At 40.2% G+C, this 23,778-nt stretch overlaps 1 protein-coding gene across 1 annotated transcript in view; it reads left to right on the top strand.

Moving 5' to 3' along the window:
- Window positions 1–23,778, top strand: part of jak2a (Janus kinase 2a) — a 41,736-nt gene that overhangs the window by 16,044 nt on the left and 1,914 nt on the right. Inside the window, exons 3-23 of the mRNA XM_086300397.1 lie at window positions 2,481–2,604; window positions 2,728–2,848; window positions 4,290–4,435; window positions 9,505–9,799; window positions 9,988–10,107; window positions 11,524–11,681; window positions 11,780–11,891; window positions 12,414–12,600; window positions 14,187–14,311; window positions 16,820–16,954; window positions 17,057–17,144; window positions 17,827–17,954; window positions 18,140–18,278; window positions 18,491–18,642; window positions 18,938–19,088; window positions 19,201–19,334; window positions 20,733–20,922; window positions 21,906–22,030; window positions 22,136–22,308; window positions 23,002–23,119; window positions 23,381–23,494. Coding sequence (XP_086156523.1) covers window positions 2,481–2,604; window positions 2,728–2,848; window positions 4,290–4,435; window positions 9,505–9,799; window positions 9,988–10,107; window positions 11,524–11,681; window positions 11,780–11,891; window positions 12,414–12,600; window positions 14,187–14,311; window positions 16,820–16,954; window positions 17,057–17,144; window positions 17,827–17,954; window positions 18,140–18,278; window positions 18,491–18,642; window positions 18,938–19,088; window positions 19,201–19,334; window positions 20,733–20,922; window positions 21,906–22,030; window positions 22,136–22,308; window positions 23,002–23,119; window positions 23,381–23,494 — 3,035 coding nt within the window. The remainder of the gene's footprint in view (window positions 1–2,480; window positions 2,605–2,727; window positions 2,849–4,289; window positions 4,436–9,504; window positions 9,800–9,987; window positions 10,108–11,523; window positions 11,682–11,779; window positions 11,892–12,413; window positions 12,601–14,186; window positions 14,312–16,819; window positions 16,955–17,056; window positions 17,145–17,826; window positions 17,955–18,139; window positions 18,279–18,490; window positions 18,643–18,937; window positions 19,089–19,200; window positions 19,335–20,732; window positions 20,923–21,905; window positions 22,031–22,135; window positions 22,309–23,001; window positions 23,120–23,380; window positions 23,495–23,778) is intronic.

Here is a 23,778-nt window from a genome sequence, read left to right as displayed (position 1 = left end):
TATATCAGGTGTGCATAATTATTAGGCAACGTCCTTTCCTTTGGCAAAATGGGTCAAAAGAAGGACTTGACAGGCTCAGAAAAGTCAAAAATAGTGAGATATCTTGCAGAGGGATGCAGCAGTCTCAAAATTGCAAAGCTTCTGAAGCGTGATCATCGAACAATCAAGCGTTTCATTCAAAATAGTCAACGGGGTCGCAAGAAGCGTGTGGAAAAACTAAGGCGCAAAATAACTGCCCATGAACTGAGAAAAGTCAAGCGTGCAGCTGCCAAGATGCCACTTGCCACCAGTTTGGCCATATTTCAGAGCTGCAACATCACTGGAGTGCCCAAAAGCACAAGGTGTGCAATACTCAGAGACATGGCCAAGGTAAGAAAGGCTGAAAGACGACCACCACTGAACAAGACACACAAGCTGAAACGTCAAGACTGGGCCAAGAAATATCTCAAGACTGGTTTTTCTAAGGTTTTATGGACTGATGAAATGAGAGTGAGTCTTGATGGATGGGCCCGTGGCTGGATTGGTAAAGGGCAGAGAGCTCCAGTCCGACTCAGACGCCAGCAAGGTGGAGGTGGAGTACTGGTTTGGGCTGGTATCATCAAAGATGAGCTTGTGGGGCCTTTTTGGGTTGAGGATGGAGTCAAGCTCAACTCGCAGTCCTACTGCCAGTTTCTGGAAGACACCTTCTTCAAGCAGTGGTACAGGAAGAAGTCTGCATCCTTCAAGAAAAACATGATTTTCATGCAGGACAATGCTCCATCACACGCGTCCAAGTACTCCACAGCGTGGCTGGCAAGAAAGGGTATAAAAGAAGAAAAACTAATGACATGGCCTCCTTGTTCACCTGATCTGAACCCCATTGAGAACCTGTGGTCCATCATCAAATGTGAGATTTACAAGGAGGGAAAACAGTACACCTCTCTGAACAGTGTCTGGGAGGCTGTGGTTGCTGCTGCACGCAATGTTGATGGTGAACAGATCAAAACACTGACAGAATCCATGGATGGCAGGCTTTTGAGTGTCCTTGCAAAGAAAGGTGGCTATATTGGTCACTGATTTGTTTTTGTTTTGTTTTTGAATGTCAGAAATGTATATTTGTGAATGTGGAGATGTTATATTGGTTTCACTGGTAAAAATAAATAATTGAAATGGGTATATATTTGTTTTTTGTTAAGTTGCCTAATAATTATGCACAGTAATAGTCACCTGCACACACAGATATCCCCCTAAAATAGCTAAAACTAAAAACAAACTAAAAACTACTTCCAAAAACATTCAGCTTTGATATTAATGAGTTTTTTGGGTTCATTGAGAACATGGTTGTTGTTCAATAATAAAATTATTCCTCAAAAATACAACTTGCCTAATAATTCTGCACTCCCTGTAGTTGGATGTGACAAAATACAGTATTATTCTCTTAATATTTTGCTTCCATTGTGCCAGATTTGTTCTAATTTGTATTGACGTTTTGAGCAATACCTTGCCAAGCTTTCTGAAGGTCTTTCTGAGGTTTTCTTTGGACACTGGTGTCTTTCAGAGGAAGGTTTTCTTTTTCTTTTCTTTTTTTTTAAAAGACACTTAACACTGACCTGTGAATCATTCAAGCATAAAAAAAGCACCGAAGGAATGAACAAGTATTTGATCTACACATAGCAGGCAACTTACCAACAAAACAGAGCCTGCACTTCAACATCATCGAAGCAGTATAAGATCGTCTTGACAGAGATTTGGACAATAGGCAACCAACATCCAAAGAAAAGCTTTAGATTTCCTTGAAGAGGCCGGGAGAAATATTCTTGACGAATGCTTATAAACATTAAAAGAAAGTCTAAGAGTCATAGTAGTCATACTAAATACTGACCTTATTCGAGCTTTTTAGAATTTTACAAACTATATACTCTATTTCCATGTATATATATATATATACACATGTTTCAACAAATTAATTTCACCATTTCCTACAAAAATATAAATACATGACGGGTTATCAAGCATTTTACATAATACTGTACAAATGCTTATTACTACGGATGTATATGAAGTCGTCCATCCATTGTTAGCCTATATACATCATCATCATTATCATCAGACTTCTAGCACACAGGGACTTTCGATGTGGGGGGAAGCATATCGACCAGCGGTAACTGAAGATACACTACACGAGAATATTTGGTTGTTGTTGAGCATGTTAATGCAGTTGTTTGCAGGCTGCAGTGATGCCACAAAGCATCCTGCATGTGCGAAAAAAATTCTAAATATCAGCAGTTTGTTTAGTGAAATTGTTTTTTATATTTACGAACTGGTTATTGATGTGTGCAATTAAGTGTTTACTGAAGTGACCTTTAAATAGGGGATGATGTTAGACACTGTAGGACGAAGTGATTGGAAGATAGCTGCTAACGGAGTAAAACTAACAGCACCTTAAACATTTAAATGACTTAATTAATTTAAAACAATATGTATATTTATTCTTTTTCCAGGGATTGGTCCAGTGTACTGCAGCTTGTTTGGCCTAATGAGGGAAAGTGACCGAACATGGTTCGCCCCAAATCATGTCTTTAAAGTGGACCACTCATCCTGTGAGAAACTGCACTTCAGAATCAGGTAGACAGTTATACTTTTTAGTTTTTTTTTCTGATTTCCTTAATCTGTTTCAGATTTTTCAAACTTTTTTTTCTTCTCTTTTTCTCTTTTCTCTTCTTTTCCATGATCACCCCTCTTGTCCAGATACTATTTTCCTGGCTGGTACAACAGCAGCAATTTATCATACGCACATCGCTATGGTTTCTCTAAAGGGATGGAAAGCCCTGTGATGGATGACTGTGTCATGGCATACCAGTTTTTTCAGGTTAGTCTTAACGCTTTATACCTCATAAAGAACAGTAAGACGTCATTTTGTTTTTGTAGCGCCATAGAGTCTGCAGAGTCTGTTTAATGCCTTCACCCTTTCTTTATCGTCTGCGCATGTGGTTTCTTTCTCTTTTTTTTAGCACTGTTGGGTGGGAGATAAAATGTGCTTGTTTCTCTGTCTCTCTGACTGGCTGCCAGTCTGTCTGTCATGTCAGCCCATTCTTTGGTACAAATTAAGAAAACAGGAAGTGGGGTAGTGAGAGTGCTCAAGAAGCACAAAATGGGGAACAGGTCCAGGTTCTTTTTGTTTATGTGTATGCGTTTTTAAAATAGCTTCTGACTTTTTTTTTTTATCTTGTCATGTTTGTGCTAACCTCACTTGAAGACACTGTCTGTTGAGTTTTGTTTTCATCACCATTGCCACATTGACACCCCGAGCTGTGTGGCAAAACAGACGGGTTTGTTTTGGTGGACTTCTGCAAGAGTTCAGCCACGTAGTAGTTTGCTGATGAAATAATGGATAAAAAGAGTTGTGCATTAAAGTTGTGCATTTTCTGTCAATGCACAACTTTAATGCAGGCTTATGGAGGCTGCCCCTCCATAATCCTGCTTATGGAGGGGCAGCCTCTTCTTTATATTAACATTAAAATAGCTGTTCTCCTTAAAAGATGCCGTATTTTTCGGACCATAAAGCGCACCGGATTATAAGGCACACTGTCGATGAACGGGTCTGTTGTCATACAAAAGGCGCATTTAGCGAAACAAAACAGTCAAAAGTCAAACTTTACTCGACTCATCCTTCTTGCTTCCTCCACTTCCGTAACATTTATTCAGTAATGTTGAATTCACTTGCAGCTCCTCTATTCCCAGGTTGTTGCAGTATATTAATGACTAACCTCGTATTGCGGATGGATTATCTCAGCTGTTCTCCTGACTCAAGTTTGGTCCCTTTAGACCCTTTCCTGCCATATGATTGCATTTGTCCCTAACCATTGGGAACCCTCACCTGTCTTCATTTATTTTTTATGTATGTTTATATATATTTATGTACGTTTTAATTCTTTTAGAAATCTCTCAGTCAGAACATGGTATATCATGTTTAGGTGGAAACTAGCGAGCTAACTTCCTGGACCCATATTACTCTGCGAGGCTCCTGACTACGGTAGCCATAATGCTACCATCAAGTGGTGTGGCATTGTAGCTTACCGAAGTCGTACTAAAACGATTTTTGAGCGCTGTGTACCACTTAAAATCGGTTCGAGGTCAGTAAGCACAACCAGAATTCATATATAAGGCGCACCGGATTATAAGGTGCACTGCCGATTTTTGAGAAAATTAAAGGATTTTAAGTGCGCCTTATAATTTTTAGCTTTAGTCATATTTACTTTTTTCTTTGTGTATTATTCATCAGTTTCCTTTTGTTCATTTTCTTTTGCCAGTGGCGTAGTGACTTTCTGAATGGCTGGGTTGATATTCCAGTTAGCCATGAAGCGCAGGAGGAGTGCCTGGGCATGGCTGTGCTGGACATGATGAGGCTCGCCAAAGAGAGCGGGCAATCAGCAGTGGACATCTACAATGACAAAAGGTAGCTTGCCGTCTGTTTCTTATTTTCCAATCTGCTCAAAAAAAAATAATTAGGAAACAAAATCTTAGCAGTCTTTTATAGTTTTACTTACCTAATACCTATTAAGACTTCCTGGATTGTTTTTTTAGGGCCTGAGGACACGAAGTGTGAATGCCCTGTTGTATCTGCTCCATTTATCATTATTATTATTATTATTTCATGTCTTTGATCACCTTTTTCAGATCTTTCATGAAATTTGGCACATTTTGCAATATTTGACTGGTCACAGTGTTACCTAGTGGGAACAGGAAATGTCATGTTTTACTGCTTCAAGGCAGTTGACCCCAGAAACCCCAGGAAGCCCTGAAGGAGTTGGTTTTAGGCTCAACTGAAAAAAGAGTTTTCATCAAAGGGCGTGACCCTGGTGGCATAGGGAATTTCGATGTTTTGTCATGAAGGATGAAATTGCTCTAACTCAAAGACATCTAAACTAATCTTCTGCAAAAAAAATTCCTAAACATTTAAACTTGGATCCTGTAGATCTGGCAATGTGTGAAGGAAAAGCCTTTCCTTGAGTGTTGCAGATAATGATATAATCAAGCTGTGTTAAGAAATAGAATCATAAAAAAAGGAAATGGAAATGAAAATGGGAAAATGTCCTGTAAAATGAAAAAATACTATCCACTGGAGTGGAGTGGATTTTTTTCCAAGTTGCTTAAGGTTTTAGACATTGTGGGGCTTTAGGGGTTAACTTGCCTCTGCAACATTGCATGGAAGCTGGCAACAGTGTCCTTGGATTGGCAAACTACGGTGGTGCTTTTTAGGCTGTGCTCCACCTAAAGGTTTATCACACCCCGTACCTGGCCAGAACCAGCCCGCCAGAGCCAACCTGAGGAAGGGCATCAAACAGGCCAAGGAGGCCTACAAGAGGTGGATAGAAGTAAGGAAGGATAGAGGGCTTCCTCACAGGCAACAACCTCTGCCAGGTATAGAGAGGCATCCAAGCCCTCACGAACTTTAAAGGCCAGAGCCCCCCAACCCCCGACAGCAGCTTCAAAGTTGCAGAGGAGTTCAACACCTTCTTTGCCTGGTTTGATTCTTGTGGTGCTGCGTTCCCGGTCCTTACTGTACGCCCGGTAAACACATGACTGTACACCAACCCAAACAACCAACGTCATGGTCAAGTATGAACCACCATAGTCGGTCTCATCTCTGATGGAGATGAGACAGCGTACAGGGTTGAGGTAGAGAACTTGTCCTGCTGGTGCTCAGAAACCTGAAGCTGAACGTCCTCAAACAAAAGAACTCAAAATAGACTTCAGGAGGCACAGACAGGTCCACTCCACTCTTATTATAAACAGAGAACAGGTGAAATCTGTCTCCACCTACAGGCTTCTGGGCACCCACATCTCAACTGATCTCACCTGGACTCACACACTGGTAAAGAAGGCCTAACAGCAGCTGCACTTCCTCCGTGTCCTGAGGAATAATAACCATGACCGAAAGCTGCTGCTGGCCTTTTACAGCTCCTCATAGGAGATTGTGCTCTCCTATTGTCTGGGTGTTTGGCATGCAGGGGCCACAACTGATTTTAATTAACACGGGCCCCAAAAAAGTGTTGGTTGCCCTCTGCCACCTTCGTCCTAGTCATGGGACACAGGACTGGGCCATCATCATCTTAAGGATAATCAAGGATTGTTGGTAGTTCGCTCAACTCAATTGGTGGACTTAGAGAAGGCATTCGAAGGTGTTCCTTGTGGTATCCTATCCAGATTTCTTAACAAGTATGGGTTGTTGGGTCTGTTGCTGTATGCTGTTCACTGTTACTGTAGTGAGAGCTTGCTTAACATTGCTGGCAATAATTCAGACTAATTCCCTGGTGGTATTGAACTGCCAGGGCTGCTTTTTATCACTAATTGTGTCCATAATCATAAACAGCCAAAGAGAATGTGAGGTAAGGTTCAGTGATCTGGTGAGCTGGGGCCCGTTCTTCGTACGTCGCTTACTACATCCAAGATCAAATGACACATCCAAGATCAAATCATCGCGCTAACCGTGAGCTCGCTAATCCGGTTCCCCGAACACACCTGCTGTTGACGATTACTACAGCTGGACGCAGGAATGTGACATCACTGGGTGTCGTAAAAGGGGCTACGCATCGATAGTAGAAACATTGATCGGCAACCCTCTGATTGGTCGGCGAAAATGTCGAAGGAGCGCGCTCGGCTCGGTATTTTTCGGCAGCAGAGCAAGAACTCCTGAGTGAGGGATTTCAGGAGTTTCAAAGTTTAATCAGAACGCAAGGGAACACTGCAAAGGCTGCAAAAGCAAGGAGAGAGGGCTGGCAGAAAGTTGCTGACAAATTAAACTCGTAAGTAATTTAATAATAATAATAATAATATATTGGATTTATATAGCGCTTTTCAAGGCACCCAAAGCGCTTTACAATGCCACTATTCATTCACTCTCACATTCACACACTGGTGGAGGCAGCTACGGTTGTAGCCACAGCTGCCCTGGGGCAGACTGACAGAAGCCAGGCTGCCATATCGCGCCATCGGCCCCTCTGGCCAACACCAGTAGGCGGTAGGGTAGATTTATCATATCACACCATATTATCCAATATTATATTACATTATATTATATTATAATATGTTATATTTTATCCTCTTTCACATTAGAGCCACAACAGGACCCACTAGAACATGGGAACAAGTAAAAGTGAAATATAAGAATATTCTACAGAATGGTAATATTTATCACTTATATTGCTTTTCGTCTCTTGGAAAGAGACCCTGAAATAATCTGTTTGTTTGTTCATAACAGCAACCAGGAAAAGGGCAGAGCAAAAAAAGACAGGTGGTGGTCCTGCACCCCCTCGTCAACAAGTTGGTTAAGTAAATAATATCCTCACGGGAAAATCGATATCTCTCTATGAGCACACTGTCGCGCTGAGCTAAAGGATCCTGTCTGTCCCGCAATATATGCTGAATTCTGAGGACTCTCCTTATCAATCTTGCACCTTCCGCAATGGGTTGCTCGCGTAAACGGACAGGACATGGCTGCGACAGGCTTCCCAAATCCACCTTGGCTTTTATAGCCGTGGTCTCTCATCTTGATTACACGAAGTAATTTACAATTACTACTCTGAAATATGAATTACATCTGTAATAATCACATACATGTAATAGAATGTTAATAGTACATTTCCCTTTTTTAGGAAATGACCTGTATGTATCTGTGTGACATCAATAAAAGGATCAAGTGCTGCATTATCTTCAGTTACATTGATGTTATTTATTTATCGCTGTTGCTTTCGTATAAATGAAGCGGACATACCTGCGTGGCCGCGATCTAATCCTGTTTACATAAAGTAAACCTGCTCCCGAGCAGGTTTACGCTTACGGCTCTGTTGCTATGACAGCAAGTCCCGGATGAGCTTCGGGGAACTGACTGATCCAGGATCACGCGAAATCGTCAACAATCTAATCCGGCTAACCTACTTAGCGAGGTACGAAGAACAGGCCCCTGCTTAGGTCATTAGACTAGAATGTGCAACAGGAAAAAAGACCTTGGTTACACCCAGAACTTCCTGGAAAGAATCAGAATCAGAATCAGAATGGGTTTATTGCCAGATGTTGAGGTTTAATAATAATAATAATAATGGATACTTTATTGATCCCCATGGGGAAATTACTTGTTTTTCTCTGCATTTGACCCATTCACCCAGTGAAGCAGTGGGCAGCCCACTAAGCAGGCGCCCGGGGAGCAGTGTGTAGGGACGGTACCTTGCTCAGGGGTACCTCAGGGTAGCCGTTAAGTGGATTCGAACCGCCGACCTTCCGATCATGGGGCGACCACTTTACCTACTGAGCTATCCCTGCCCCTAAGGTTTACAACATTAGGAAATTGCTGCGGTGCTTCAGTGCAGGTTATATATCTAGGCTAGCGTTCCACTAGAAGACCTGGAATAGGTGGTTGGGGAGACTGATCAACGCATGCTTAGACCTGTGGCCTTGCAACCCTTGTGGAAAACTGTAAAATAGGGCTGGATATCGTCACTGATTTCTAGAATCGATTCTGATTCACAAGGTCCTGAAACGATTCGATCCACAATTCGATTCAATTCGATTTAAATCTGGGAAATTTTGCCTCAGACAGTCAGAAATATTATAATTCAGATCAGTACATTTACATATTTTTCTATCTATAAAAAGGAAGCTGACACACACAAGACTTTATCAAAGGTGTGAGCATCACAGCAGATGCTTCTGTGTCAAAGTAGCTGAAGATAAAACAGAAAAACATGAAGGTGGTTTTCCTGGCCTGGGATTTTATAAAAATATTCTGCAGTACATCAAAAACGAAAGAAAACCATTAATCAACTTATGAACATTACCTCTGAAGTTACAGCGGTTTTATTAGAGACACGGCTAAGCGTTTTGCATTTTGCATAATTTTAAAAGTTCAAATTTGTTCAGAAGCCTATTGAACGGCAGAAATTAGGTTTTCTTTTCGGAAGTAAGTAAAAGGAAAAAAATTGCGGCCGGCAGCGCTGTAAACAACGGTAGACTTGTGTGAATAATGCAGAAAACAGATTTTTAGACGAGAAACTGTTCTTGAAGTACAGAGAGAGAGAAAGAGAGAGAGAGGGCTGTGCATGAAGTGTGATTTTATCGTGCTGGATATGCATGTGCGTGCATATGCTGCCAACTATTTGACCTAAATAATTAGAAATGCTAGTTCCTGTGCTGGTGTGCATGTGGTATAGTTTATGAATAACAATATCATCAAAGTAGTGTGACAGACACAGTGTTCATGCAGTTAAATAAAATACCTGTATGTGAAATAAAGTTTCAGTTGAAAATATTTCATCTGTACTAGGCTTGATCACAGGGTATATATATATATATATATATATATATATATATATATATATATATATATATATATATATATATATATATATATATATATATATATATATAAATATATACATACATATATATTTCTGCCTAACTAATCATTAGGATGAATTATTTGTAAAGATTTTAGACAGATCCTCCTGAATGACCTCTCTGTTCTTTTAGCTACAAGTCCTTCCTCCCAGTGTCCATGCGAAGCCGCATCCAGGAATATAACATTTTGACTCGGAAGAGAATCCGCTATCGCTTCAGGAAGTTCATCCAGCAGTTCAGTGAGTGCAAGGCCACTGTGTGTAACCTCAAGCTCAAATACTTAATGAGCCTTGAGATGCTGTTGCCCTCTCTCTACTCCGAGCACTTCCAAGTCACAGACACCTCCTCAAATGAGGTTACCATCATTGTCATGGGAAATAAGGGCATCCAGTGGTCTAAAGGGAAAGAGGAGGACAGAGCAGAGGAGGTGAGAACAAATATATTACAAGTGTGTTGTTGTCATGGGTGTGTCCTATCATTGGTGCTTGTGTGCATTGATTTTTAAAAAAAAAGAAGAATACAAATAACTATTTTTAACTGTTCGTGTGTGTGTGTGTGTGTGTGTGTGTGTGTGTGTGTGTGTGTGTGTGTGTGTGTGTGTGTGTGTGTGTGTAGGAGCTGCAGACATACTGTGATTTTCCAGAGGTGATTGACATCAGTATCAAACAAGGCAATAAGGAAGGATCTGCAGAGAGCCGCATAGTTACACTCACCAAACAGGATAACCAGATCATGGTATAGTAAACACGTCTGCTGTGTTATTGGTCATTCTCTGCTGTTACTGAGAAATTTTAATTACAGTTCACTTTGGTTTAAAACTATTTAACTTTCAGTCATGTCTGTTAACCATGTTGCAACATATGTTCTTTATTCATTTGAAAGAAGTATTTAAGGATATGAAGATAAATCGTTTCAATGGGGCCAACATGACTTGAACACATTATCCTCCTCCAGATGCCCCACATAATGAAACCATGCCACTACCAGAAATCTTAGGAGCTGACACAACAGACCAACAACTAGCTAAACATAACATCTAAACACACAAGCTAATTTGGATTTAGTTAAGAAAATGTGGAATTAAATTAAATGCAATGAAGCAGGATCCCCACACCCTAAGATAATACAGAGAAACTCCAGCAATCAAACACCCATCTATGAGCAAGCGCTTGGTTCCAGGGCGAAGGAAATACTCCCTTTTAACAGGAAGAAACCTCCAGCAAAACCAGGCTCATGGAGGGGCAGCCATCTGCTCCGACCTGTTAGGGGTGAGAGAAACAGGACAAAAGAAACACTGTGGAAAAATTAATTGTTTTCCTACCAGTTTGAAGTTCATTCTGCATCTCCACATCAGTTTAACGACCTCAACATCAGTTCCAGTACCATGATAGATGCTCAGCAGTTCAATAGATATGCTCTGTGGATAAAAGTACATGTCTACTCCTCTTAATCTTTGAGTACAGGTATTTTTAGTTCAATTGATACAGGTGTATAAAATCAAGCACCTCACCATGCAGTCTGCCTTTACAAACATTTGTGAAAGAAAGATGGGCTATTCTAAAGAAGACACTGAATTCATAATAGGTATCACCGTTTCAAGAAAGCAGTTCCCGAAATTTCTTTTTTTTTCCTACAGTCAGCTGCAAATAGTATTACTGCAAAGTGGGAACTTTTAGAAACTCATTTACCAAGTGGCAGACTACATAAAGTTACATGGTGAGTCACCGAGTACTCAAAGCTCTGCTGACTCAATATCTTTAGAGTTCCAGACCTCCTGTGACATTAACGGCAGCATAAACACTGCACCGGGAGCTTTGTGGCATGGGTTTTCATGGCGGAGCAGCTCCTGCAGGTGTAATGTACTTATATTTACTTAAATTATTTAGTAAATATAGTGTATGTATTCAGACAGTTGAATGAACGCTTAGTACTGGCAGCAGATAACAGGCACGTGTCACCAGTGGCAGCCATCATGGATCAAGATGGTAGCAGTATCAACTTGGAGACTCTGGGCTGAACTCTCACAACTAAATGATGTTAGGTTGTCCTCATTTGCTCGTGTATAAGATACTTTGTTGCTTCCAGCACGAGAAAATAAGTAAAATCCTGCATCTGTATTTCTGTATGCCTCTGCATTGACTCACAATGAAGGAGCTGGAATTTCGCTCGCTCTCAGTGGCCGTGTCATTCGTGTCACTGATCGATGGATACTACAGGCTGGTGGCCGATGCCCATCATTACCTGTGCAAAGAATTAGCGCCGCCACGGCTTCTGGAGTGCATTCAGAGCTACTGCCACGGCCCTGTGTCGTAAGTATCACACGCATGCATATCATGCATCACGTCCCACATGCACAGTCATGAACAGATGAAATCAGCAAAAAACATTCTGTCCCTTTTGATCGCAGGATGGAATTTACGGTCAGTAAATTGCGGCGCTCCGGTAACCATCAAGGCCTGTACATGCTTCGCTGCAGCCCCAGGGATTATGATAAATACTTCATGTCTTTTGTGGTGGGGGTAAGTAGTGTTAATGTTTGTGGGGAACACTCGATTTCCCACATTACTGCTATGCAATGTAACTCGCTTCTTCAGCTTATGACTGCATACATCCAAGCAGATATAAAATATGAAGTAAGATGTTTAAAGTCACTACGATGAAATTGCACAGCTGTTTCTCAAAGTAAACCATGTCCACTGGTTTTCAAAAACCGGAAACACACCTATCTGCACATGATTTTGATCACATTTTCAGCCACTAGAGGGAGCAATAAGGTTTGGTATCTACTTGCTGCAGGCGGTCTATATCTCCCAGCAGGTCACCATACTGTGACTTACTGGATGTGTGTTCTGTGTTTGACTTTAAGTGTAACTTAGACTGTTTCAAGTTTGTATGACTGAGGGAGGATTAAAACAAGTAAAAATGACCAGTTTTCAGACCGTGTATGGCTGACTGAAACGGCAGTAAGGAAGGGACACAAGGAGCATCCTTTGTAACATTCAGCACAACTCAGCTGTGGAAACTTTTCTTTTGATTTTCAGTATGAAACGATGGTGGACTATAAGCACTGTCAGATCACAAAGACGGAGTCAGGAGAGTACATTCTAAGTGGAGCCAAGAGGAGCTTTGGTTCACTCAGGGAACTTCTGAATTGCTACCAGAAGGAGGCGCTCCGCACTGATGGGTACACATTTCAGCTGATCAGGTGCTGCCCACCCAGCCACAAAGGTCAGTGTTCACATCCAGAACATGTATGTGATGAAAACGAAAATGAAAACGTGAAATACAAGCTATTTTCTCATTTCAGAATTGAAGGCACAGTAAAATGCATTTCCACATGCTTTGAGTTTTTTAAAAAATAAAAGCATTTTAACATTTAATGAAGCTATGGAAACAGTGAGCAGCGTGCGTTGTTTAGCTGTGAAACATTAGATGACAGTGATAAAATCAGCAAATAAAATGTGGTTTTCCAGTATCCTCAAACTTGTAAATTGTCATGGTCGCTGTGTGGCAGGCAGGATGAGGACCCAAAATGCAAACTCACGGACTCAGGGGATAAACTCAAAATGCAGCTTTATTGCTGACAGGTGACAAACGAAAGCAGTGATACCAAAGCAATACAAAACTAAACTAAACTACACTGGGAAAAGCTAATTGTAACATATACCAGAAGACACGGGGAGAACCACACACAGCATGAGGGAGAACGCGACGCCGAACAGAGGGAGACGCAGACAGAAATACACAGAGGGTTAACGAGGAAAGTGGGAACACACGGGGAACACAGCTGACACAGATAACCATAACGAGACAGGGCGGGGTGAACATAACACTGACGGGAGACGGGCAGAGTCAAACAGGAAGTACGGAGGTTCAGACAGGAGGAGAGAGAGCACGGGGAAAACACAGACATAACGGGCTGGGGAAACATGGAATAAAACATAAGGAGAGACGAGGGCTCACAGATACACAGAGGGGCACACAGGGGGTAAAAGCCACGAAGGGAAAACACTTAGGGAACAACACAACAGGGCAACTCAGGAAACATGGCCTAAATAGGGAACAAAATACAAACATACAAGAAAACTAAGAATACTGGGCCAACATGGCCCAGGACCATGACATAAATCCTGTTTCAGTGGCACTGATGAATCCTATGTTAGCACTCCACAGAATTTCTGGGCACTTTTATGTCACTGTTATTTTAATTTTGTAACTGTTTATTGTTTACTGTTATTTTGTAACTGTTTATGTGTGAAATCCTTTGTGTCCCTGCTGCAGTCAATTAATCATCTTAAAGCTTCTGCTTTTATTAGATACTTTAAAAACATCTTAAGAAAATGTGTTTATTGGTACATGTGATTAGACTATAAGCCAAAGAACAGATCATACAAAGGTACTGTGTTGGTGTTACGAAGAAATGGTTACTGATAGTATGGTATCAATAATGATTTAGCTTTGCATGCATATAAGAAAAGAAATTAATGACATTTTTATTGGAACAAAAATAAGTTTTTATCGCCTCGTAAAAAACAAAACAAAACATATGTGTGTGGAGAAGTTAGAGACGAAAGCTAATGATTCAGTAAACTATTCCAGGTTTTTAGGTACCAAAACTTTGATTTATGGTTTATGGTGAAAAATATAAAAACACACAACATAAAGTTTCATATCCACGATAAGAATTCTGAATGTAATAATCCAGGTTTATAATTGCTGATCAAATTCAATATTTAACAGTGTGAGTCATCAGTGTCATTGTCTAGTTTTGGTCAGGTGTAGTGTGAACCTTGTTAATCTCTACCTTTCTTCAGATAAGTCCAACCTGCTAGTGTGTAGAAGCAATCAAGGGGCCGAGATGCCCATATCTCCCACGCTCCACAAACACAACATCAGCCAGATGGTCTTTCACAAGATTCGAAAGGAGGATCTCATCATCGTAAGTAAACCTTCTCTGGCTCCTAACTTCAGCCTCTCCTTTGACATGAAAACGCCAGGATTGCACATGCTGTTTCTCAAACACACTGGAAATACCAAACAGTGTTGAAAGTCCTCTTTTCTTTCTCCTGAAGAGATATAATTTAGATTTAAGACTTCTGAACAAGGCAAGGCAAGGCAAGGCAAGTTTATTTGTATAGCACAATTCAACAACAAGGTGATTCAAAGTGCTTTACAGAGACATTAGAAACAAGAACAAATAAAAAGCATGATTTAAAATTGATTAAAACAAGCAAATAAACTAACTAACTAATTAACAAACAAACAAACAAACAAACAACAGTATATAAAATCAAAACAGATAAAATCAGAACAGTAGATAAAATCAGTAGTTAAATGTAAGTTTTGAAATTTAAGCTTAAAGTGTGGATTTGGTGCTTTATTCAAATGCAGCTGAGAACAGGTGAGTCTTCAACCTGGATTTAAATAAACTGAGTGTTTCAGCTGATCTGAGGCTTTCTGGGAGTTTGTTCCAGATATAAGGAGCATAAAAGCTGAATGCAGCTTCTCCGTGTCTGGTTCTGACTCTGGGAACTGATAAAAGACCGGATCCAGATGACCTGAGGGATCTGGAAGGTTCATACTGGGTCAGGAGGTCACTGATGTATTTTGGTCCTAAACCATTCAGAGCTTTATAGGCCAGCATCAGAACTTTAAAGTCTATCCTCTGACGGACAGGCAGCCAGTGTAAGGACCTCAGAGCTGGACTGATGTGGTCCACTTTTTTTGTCTTAGTGAGGACTCGAGCAGCAGAGTTCTGAATGAGCTGTAGTTGTCTGACTGATTTTTTAGGTAGACCTGTAAAGATGCTGTTACAGTAATCAAGCCTACTAAAGATGAACGCATGGACTAGTTTTTCCAGGTCCTGTTGAGACATCAGATCTTTTATCCTTGTTATATTCTTGAGGTGATAGTAAGCTGACTTTGTTATTGTCTTAATGTGTTTTTCTAAGTTTAGGTCTGCATCCATCACTACACCCAAATTTCTCGCCTGGTTTGTGGTTTTTAGATGTATAGATTGAAGTTCTCTGGTGACCTGTAATCGTTTTTCTTTGGCGCCAAAGACTATTACCTCAGTTTTGTTTTTGTTTAGCTGGAGAAAATTGTGGCACAACCAGTCATTGATTTCCTCAATGCATTTACCAAGAGCCTGTACAGGGCCTCGGTCTCCTGGTGACATTGTGATATATATTTGTGTGTCATCTGCATAGCTGTGATAGTTTATTTTGTTGTTGTTTATAATCTCGTATTTTAAAGGCTGGAGCCTTTGTGAATGTAAACTTGAGTGAGAACACCAGAGGCAAGAGAACTGTTGTGGGATCCGCCAGGATGCTAGATACGGTTAACAAAAAGACTCAATCTGCTGTCTCTGTTTTTATTTTATTTGAGCATTTAAAGTTTTGTTGGACAGAACTGTCATAGGAAAACCTCACGACTACAGGCTGTTTATTTAGCCAAGCTTTAACTGTAGCTTGCCATCACCAGTGTGTGAATGGGTGGATGACTGGTTGTGTAAAGCGCTTTGGGGTCCTTAGGGACTAGAAAAGCGCTATATAAATACAGGCCATTTACCATTTTACCATTTAACACTCCTCCTGCAGTATTGTGCTTGTGTTTGTGCTGATGTGCTGGGCAGTGCATTTGATTAGCAGCACCTGACTGCTAACCTCTTATTTCCTATGAAACTAAGTTGTGTGCTTAGTTTTTAGGGCTGTATAAACTGAATGTATTTTTTGACTTTCTGATTTGCACTTGATGTTTTTATTAAGTTAGTTAAGAGCTTTGCTAGCAGACCGCTTGAAACCCCAAAAGATTACTCTATCTTTCATTACAGAAGAAAAATATTATGTTCTGACAATTTGCCTGGAAATGATAAGGCCTGATGATATTGCCAGTATATCTGATCTTCAATAAATCGGATCCAGGTGGTCGATAACGTTTAACTGCCTGGGTCACAGCTCAGCCAGACGAACATAATATTTCATTTAGTTCCCAGGATGAATGTGTGGAGGCTTGGAAATGTATTGATATAGTTCGTGACTCTTCACTTCAGAGAATCCAGAAGATCTCAGCTTTAACTACGAATAAAAAAAGGCAGGAGTAAAGATTTGGATAAACATCTGTGGCAACTTTGAGTTTTCATTAAGAAATGCTAAAGGAATTGGCTCTGATGGATGTTAAAAGTCAAAGTTTGTCATCTTTTTTGTTTCATGCGTCTTACTTTGGATGATAAACTATGTATTTGTCTGTAGTTTTGAGAATACTGCTCTAAACAAAAAACCCTGCATTTCGCTGTATAGGCTGTTTTGGTTGCATGACTGTATGACTCCTGCTATTCAAGCTAATATATTTTGAGGAGTTTATGAGGAGAGGACATTGCCTAGGGAACTGTTTAGAGTCAACTAAACAATGTGGTTTTTTTCAATAAACCAATAAAACTGTGTTTCAGAAAGAGAGTCTGGGTCAAGGAACGTTCACCAAGATCTTTTGCGGTGTGAGGAAGGAGCTTGGAGACTATGGGGAGACACATCAGATGGACGTTGTTATTAAGATTCTGGACAAGGCACATCGCAGCTATTCAGAGGTTAGCTTCTTAAGGAAGAATTTAGGTGACTGTTAATCTTATTGATTACTCATGTTCATGGACTCAAATTTAAATTCTCTTCTCTCATTTTTTCCCTTGCAGTCATTTTTTGAAGCTGCAAGCATAATGAGCCAGCTCTCCCACAAACACTTACTTCTCACTTATGGCGTGTGTGTTTGTGCAGATGAAAGTAAGTGTACAACACAAGCACAACCTTTACTGGATGGTTTAAGATATTTAAGATGTAGACAAAATGAGCAGCAACACACTAATTATACCAGTCATGTGGTAGGTCCACGAGGAATAGGCTCCCAAAATAGAAAAAGAGACCATTCACACATTAAACGAGCACCAAATAATGTCAAACTGTGTTCCTGTGGGCAGCTGAGACGATCAAACAGAGAGGGCAGAAGGTTTCTGACCCTTCGTTCAGACTGGATTAAGCCCTTGGGATCAACAGGTCACTAAGGGGCCACTGTAGTCTTTAAAGCAGCACACACGTGAAGTAGTGTATCTGGGAGCTGTTGTCAAAGTCTTTCTTCTTTTACATGTAATGGATGCAAAAAGTCAAGTGTGTGCATGTGGGCTGAGGGAAGTGTTTAAGTGAAGAAATGTCCGTTCAGTTTTATGAAATATATATAAACACCCCAAAATCACTACAAGAGGTAATCTCTGAGAATTTTACATGGTAACAGGGGAAGACTTCTGGGTAAGCACATGTGTATTACTACTCAACACAATCTTCAGTGAACCACAAACTGGTTAATTTAGTGCTTCATTTCATAGAGCTTTGTTGAAAAGATTTTCTTCATGGATAGAAGTAAATAAACAGATGAGTAAGTGAAACGATCTAATCTCAATCTCCCGGTCAGACATGATGGTGCAGGAGTACGGTAAATTTGGTTCACTGGACACTTACCTGAAGAAGAACAAAGGCTGTGTTAACATCACCTGGAAGCTGGAAGTGGCCAAACAGCTGTCCTGGGCTATGCACTATCTGGTAAGACTTACCAACTTAATGCTGTGTGACCCATACAGATTTCTTTTTAAATGTAAAGATTATGGACACATTTACACATTTTGAAATGAAGGGAAAAAAGAAACCAACATGGAAATGAACCTTTCATTGGGACTTTCCTAATGCTACGTTGATATTTATGTTGTCCCTATTGTAACTGAACACAGGAGGATAAAAACGTCATTCATGGGAATGTTTGTGCCAAGAATGTCCTTCTGATTCGAGAGGAGGATCGGAAAACAGGCAGTCTTCCATTCATCAAGCTCAGTGACCCCGGTATCAGCATCACCGTGCTGCCCAGAGAAGGTGAGAACGCCGACATCGCGGTCCCGAGGCTTGCACCTCACACCTGTGTGATGTTGGAATGATGTTCACTGCATGGTTTTTCCTTGGTGTGATTGTCAGAGATACCTACGAGGACATAATTTAGTCACCTTTTGCTTCCCTTTTCTTCATCTTTGGTCTGCATTTCCAACATTTAGTATTTTCCTGCATCTCTTTACATGTCTGACCTGCAGTGCTAGTGGAGCGTATCCCATGGGTGCCTCCTGAGTGCATTGAAAACCCTCAAAACCTGAGTTTAGCTACAGACAAGTGGAGCTTTGGGACCACGCTTTGGGAGATCTGCAGCGGAGGAGACAAACCTCTCAGCACACTGGACAGCTCAAAGGTCCAAAAAAACCAAACATGCATTGATACATTTTGTAAAATATTTAACTTTGGTTTTGAGACATAATTAGATAAACGGGTTCATTAGAGCGGCTTAGATTTGAACTAATTAGCTGTACAGATGTGAGGCTGGTCAGTCTGTTACAAAAAAGATACATTTATATTCCTGAACATGTGAAACTCACTAATTTCTTTTGTGAAAAGACAGGTTTAAAATGTTAAACTTTTAAAAACATGTCTTCTTTTCCAAGACAAGAACAATCAGGTACTTAATTTTGTTCTTTCCTGTTCTGTAGAAAAACTTGTTCTATGAGGACAGACACCAGCTGCCGGCTCCTAAATGGACAGAGCTGGCCAATCTGATAAACAGCTGTATGGACTATGAGCCTTTACACCGGCCCTCCTTCAGAACAATAATCCGAGATCTCAACAGTCTCTTCACACCAGGTAGGAACATGAATGGAGTCATGTGTGTCAGAGAAAGACCACCATGCATCACTCCAGCACGCTCGTTATTTCACCCAGATGTTGTTGAAAGTGACACGGCCGTTTGTTGCAGACTATGAGCTGCTGGTGGAGAGTGACATGGTGCCCAACAGAGCACGAGGCTTCGGCTTCCCGTGGGCCTCTGAGAACCAAGATCCGTCACAGTTCGAGGAGCGGCACCTCATTTTTCTCAAGCAGCTGGGCAAAGTGAGACATGCTCTATGTACACATCACTTATTTTTAGAGTTTGACTACTGTAATTTCCGCACTATAAGGCTCACTTAAAGTCCTTTAATTTTCTTAAAAATTGGCAGTGCGCCTTATGTGTGAATTCTGGTTGTGCTTACTGACCTCAAACCGATTTTTTGTGGTACACAGTGCGCAGAAATCTGTCAAAAATCTATTAGTACAACTTTTTTTATTTTTTATTTTTGTTAGTCCTTTATTTATCCAGGTAAAAAAAATCTCATTGAGATTAAAAATCTCAGTTCCAAGAGAGACCTAGCATCATGGCAAAAAAAGTCAAAATACACATACCACATAAATATATAACATTTAAAACAAATACAATATCCCATACCAACATCCCAACTTTGTTAAGCCATGAAGGCGCACGGCTTAATGGCTTGCCGGAGCATTACGGCTACCGTAGTCAGGAGTCTCGTAGAGTAATCTGGGTCCAAAACGCCATCCCTTCAGGTCCCAAAGTCAAACGAACACTGCGGCATCACTGAGAGTTAAACACTGTCTAAATTCTTTCATCTTTAATAAAATGATCACCTGAGGTGTAACGATTAAGTTTAACATCAAGGCATCCATGAAAACAGAATTTATTAAATTTAATGGCGTTAGAAGTTAGCAGGATGTTAGCTCACTAGTTTCCACCTAAATATGATATAGCATGTTCTGACTGAGATTTCTGAAAGAATTAAAAGGTACAGCTCTGCTATCACTTCCAACATAAATGAAGACAGGAAACTAAATGGCAGTAACTTTTGTAGGGTTACTGAAATTGGACTAGCTGGTATATAATGATGTGCTACGTGATCACTAGCGACACAGCTATGTTAGCATAACATAAACACAGTGAAGCTAGAGGATGAATGCTAACTTTTTTCCACTCGATAAAAGCTAACTTGAGGATTCCTGATGGTTAGCGACAAATGCAATCGCATGGCATGATGCTATAAACGGACCAAACTTCAGTCAGGAGAACAACAGAGATTATCCATCCGCAATACGAGGTTAGTCATTAATATACTGCAACAACATGGGAATAGAGCAGCTGCGAGAGAATTCAACATTAATGAATCAATGGTACAGAAGTGGAGGAAGCAAGAAGAATGAGTTGAGTGAAGTTTGACTTACCTGACTGAAAAATACAGTAACTTTTTCATGTCATTAGAAATGTAATGTATATAAACAAAATCATTTCTAAACAGCTTTTATAGTCAATTATTATTTTTCCACCGGCTCATCATTTCCTTGTTTCCATTGGTGAAGATCCAAAAATACTATTATGTGCTAATTATTTATTATAAATGGAAATGATAGCATTTCTCTTTTAAAATGTGTTTTTCTTGTCTGTTTCATCTCACACTTCAGGGGAACTTTGGCAGTGTGGAGATGTGCAGGTACGACCCGCTGCAGGACAGCACAGGGGAGGTGGTGGCTGTGAAGAAACTCCAGCACAGTACAGCTGAGCACCTCAGGGACTTTGAGCGGGAAATTGAGATCCTTAAATCACTTCAGCATGAAAACATTGTCAAATACAAGGGAGTGTGCTACAGTGCAGGTATGAGCACATTGTTTGATCTCTATGGTGCTGTGAAACATTAAGTAACCACTTTCTGATTTCTTAGATTTTATTCGTCACACTTAAATGTTTCAGATCATCCAACAAATGTAAATATTAGACAAAGATAACCGTGCACTCTTGGAGTAATTTTGATAAGTATGGCAGTCCTGGCGAGGTCCACCACTGATCCATTTCAACATCGATAGACGTCAGTGGTTTTGTTTCGTAGCTGTTTTTAAGGGACGTGTTGCTTTTTGAGCTGTTTCAGCCAACCTCAATTCATCTTCTCAGTGTTCCAAAAGATGTGGTTATTTAATTAATTAATAAATATTTCCACACAGGACCTGGTACTGTTGGATAGCTTTTCTTCCATAATCATTGAAATCATTATTTAAAAGCTGCTTTTTGTCTTTACTCAGGTTATTGTTGTGTAATATCAAAAAGTGTTTGATCATGTGGTTTTTTAAGTTTGACAAATATTGTAGGCAAAAACTTAAAGAAATCAGCCGTGTGCTTTTTCACATTACTGTGCACTTGAACTTGTATTGCTCGTCATCTCCTATGACTTGGATAAACAGTAAAAACATTAAATGCTGTTGGTCCTATTTCAGCTTATAATTAAAGTTAGTAAATGTTGCTGTTTTGGTATAAAATATTGTTTCTTTTGTATATTTATGTTATGTAATTTTCCTTAATAATGTCAAGACGAGAGATTCACTTTTTTCTTTTTTTTCTCTTTTATTTAATGCAAACTTCCGTGAGCTGCTTGTTTCTTGATTTAATATTCCCACCCCGGCACATTTTCTAATGCATTATGCTGTTTTCCACACATTTGCTGCCTGGGGCGTCAGTGACCATGCCCAATGAAACAAATAAATCTGAATTAGCTCAGAAAACCCACTTTAGGCGAGGCCTCCGCTCCACCGCTCACATCGTATTCTCTTTCTCTAGTAGCGAACTCAACTCCCTTTTTTCTGCAGGACGAAGAAACCTACGGTTGATCATGGAATATCTCCCCTATGGCAGTTTGAGAGATTATCTCATCAAACACAAGGACAGATTTGATTCCAAGAAACTGTTGCACTACGCGTCACAGATTTGCAAGGTAACACAGTGCTATACAGAGATTCTTGCAAAACGCTTCTTCACAGTTCTTCTCGGAGCTGCTGCAAAATATATGCATTTGGTGTAACACATGAATTCCTTCCAGGGAATGGACTACCTTGGCACTAAGCGTTACATTCACAGAGATCTGGCCACAAGAAATATTCTGGTGGAGAGCGAGATGAGGGTTAAGATCGGTGACTTTGGTCTGACCAAGGTGCTTCCTCAGGACAAAGACTACTACACTGTCAGAGAGCCTGGGGAAAGCCCCATCTTCTGGTGAGGACCACGCTTAATCCTATCTTAATATCTTTTGCTTTTACTAGCTGTTACTTCCTTTCTTTAAATACTCTAACAGTTGTGAGATTTAAAAATTCGCAATTAAGTAAAATCATGATCCACACGGAGGCAAAGATTAGAACTCGTTTTTATGCATCCACTTTAAATGGTCTTCGGTCAGAACTTCATCTCCGTTTGATTGCGTTTAATAGACAGCTGTGTTTTTAAAAAATGTTTTTATGGATGTGACTTTCCGATCTGCCTTAATTGAACATAGTTTTTTTCCCGATAACTACCAGCTGGGGGCGACGCAGAATCAAGTCTGATTGTATAGAACTCTATGAGAAAACAACACTACTGCTCCTCCTGTATGACCTCAATAAACATTTTGCTCGTGGTTTAATGGTCTTTATTTAAAGTTTAACATCATATTGTGATATTAACTTTGGAAATTAACTGGAGTAAAAGACAAGATCAGAGAATCTCTATGGTTTGGCTACTTTTTGATTGGTTTGAGCTTTTGATTTGAGCCTGCAGTGTCCTCGGTTTCTGTTTCTAGCAACATCAAGTTGAGGCTTTAAATTTGGTATAATGGCTTTAAATTTGGTATAATGTCCGTCTTTTATATGCAATCTGTGTATGGATTGCGTTATATATATGCTTGAGTCTTGAATGTGCTGCGGTGTCTTGCAGGTACGCTCCTGAGTCGCTGACAGAGAGCAAGTTCTCTGTGGCTTCAGACGTCTGGAGTTTTGGGGTCGTCCTCTATGAACTCTTCACTTACAGCGACAAGAACTGCAGCCCACCAGTGGTACTGTGTTTTTTTTTCTAGTTCTGCTAAGTGTTTCCCTCATTTTACTTTTAATTTCTTGGTCACTTGTCTCAATTGCTCAGTTGATTTGGAAAACAACTCACTGTAATTAGGCTGCAGCGTGGCTTAAAGAATCAGTTGATTGAGCACTCCTCTCTGCGTGATGTACTCAAAAACAGGAACCACTTCATTTTTCTTTCATGTTATTTGAAACATACTGCTTCTTCTTAACCAGACCAAATGAATTTTCTTCTGTTTTAGGTCTTTATGAATAAAATGGGCAATGAGAAGCAGGGCCAGATGATTGTCTACCATTTGATTGACCTCCTGAGAAATGGCTATAGGCTGCCTGCTCCTGATAAGTGTCCTACACAGGTCTGTTACTTTCTTCACCATAAGCTGCTCATTGTTTTGGTAAAATGTCTTGTGGTTCAAAGACAACAGAGATATAACTTGCTTATGATGTTTAACAACGTGAGTCTCACATAAGAAATTCATGTGGAGTAAAGAACCTATTAAACATAGTCCTCAGTGATCCTGAGAGGATTAAGATCAGCTAAGATGAAAATCATATATCTCAACAACACTGAACTAACCCAGATGACCGTGTAAAATGAAGCTTTGAGTAAGATGCACACACAGTTTAGCTTGTGTTCAAC

Source organism: Aulonocara sp. 'chitande type north' Nkhata Bay, linkage group LG7, assembly GCF_057382095.1.
Source record: "Aulonocara sp. 'chitande type north' Nkhata Bay isolate Kocher_YH1m ecotype deep benthic linkage group LG7, A_spYH_male_GT1.1, whole genome shotgun sequence".
In the NCBI taxonomy this organism is placed as follows: Eukaryota; Metazoa; Chordata; class Actinopteri; order Cichliformes; family Cichlidae; genus Aulonocara; species Aulonocara sp. 'chitande type north' Nkhata Bay.
The sequence above is the reverse complement of the archived record's forward strand: the minus strand, read 5'-3'. Positions and strand labels throughout refer to the sequence as shown.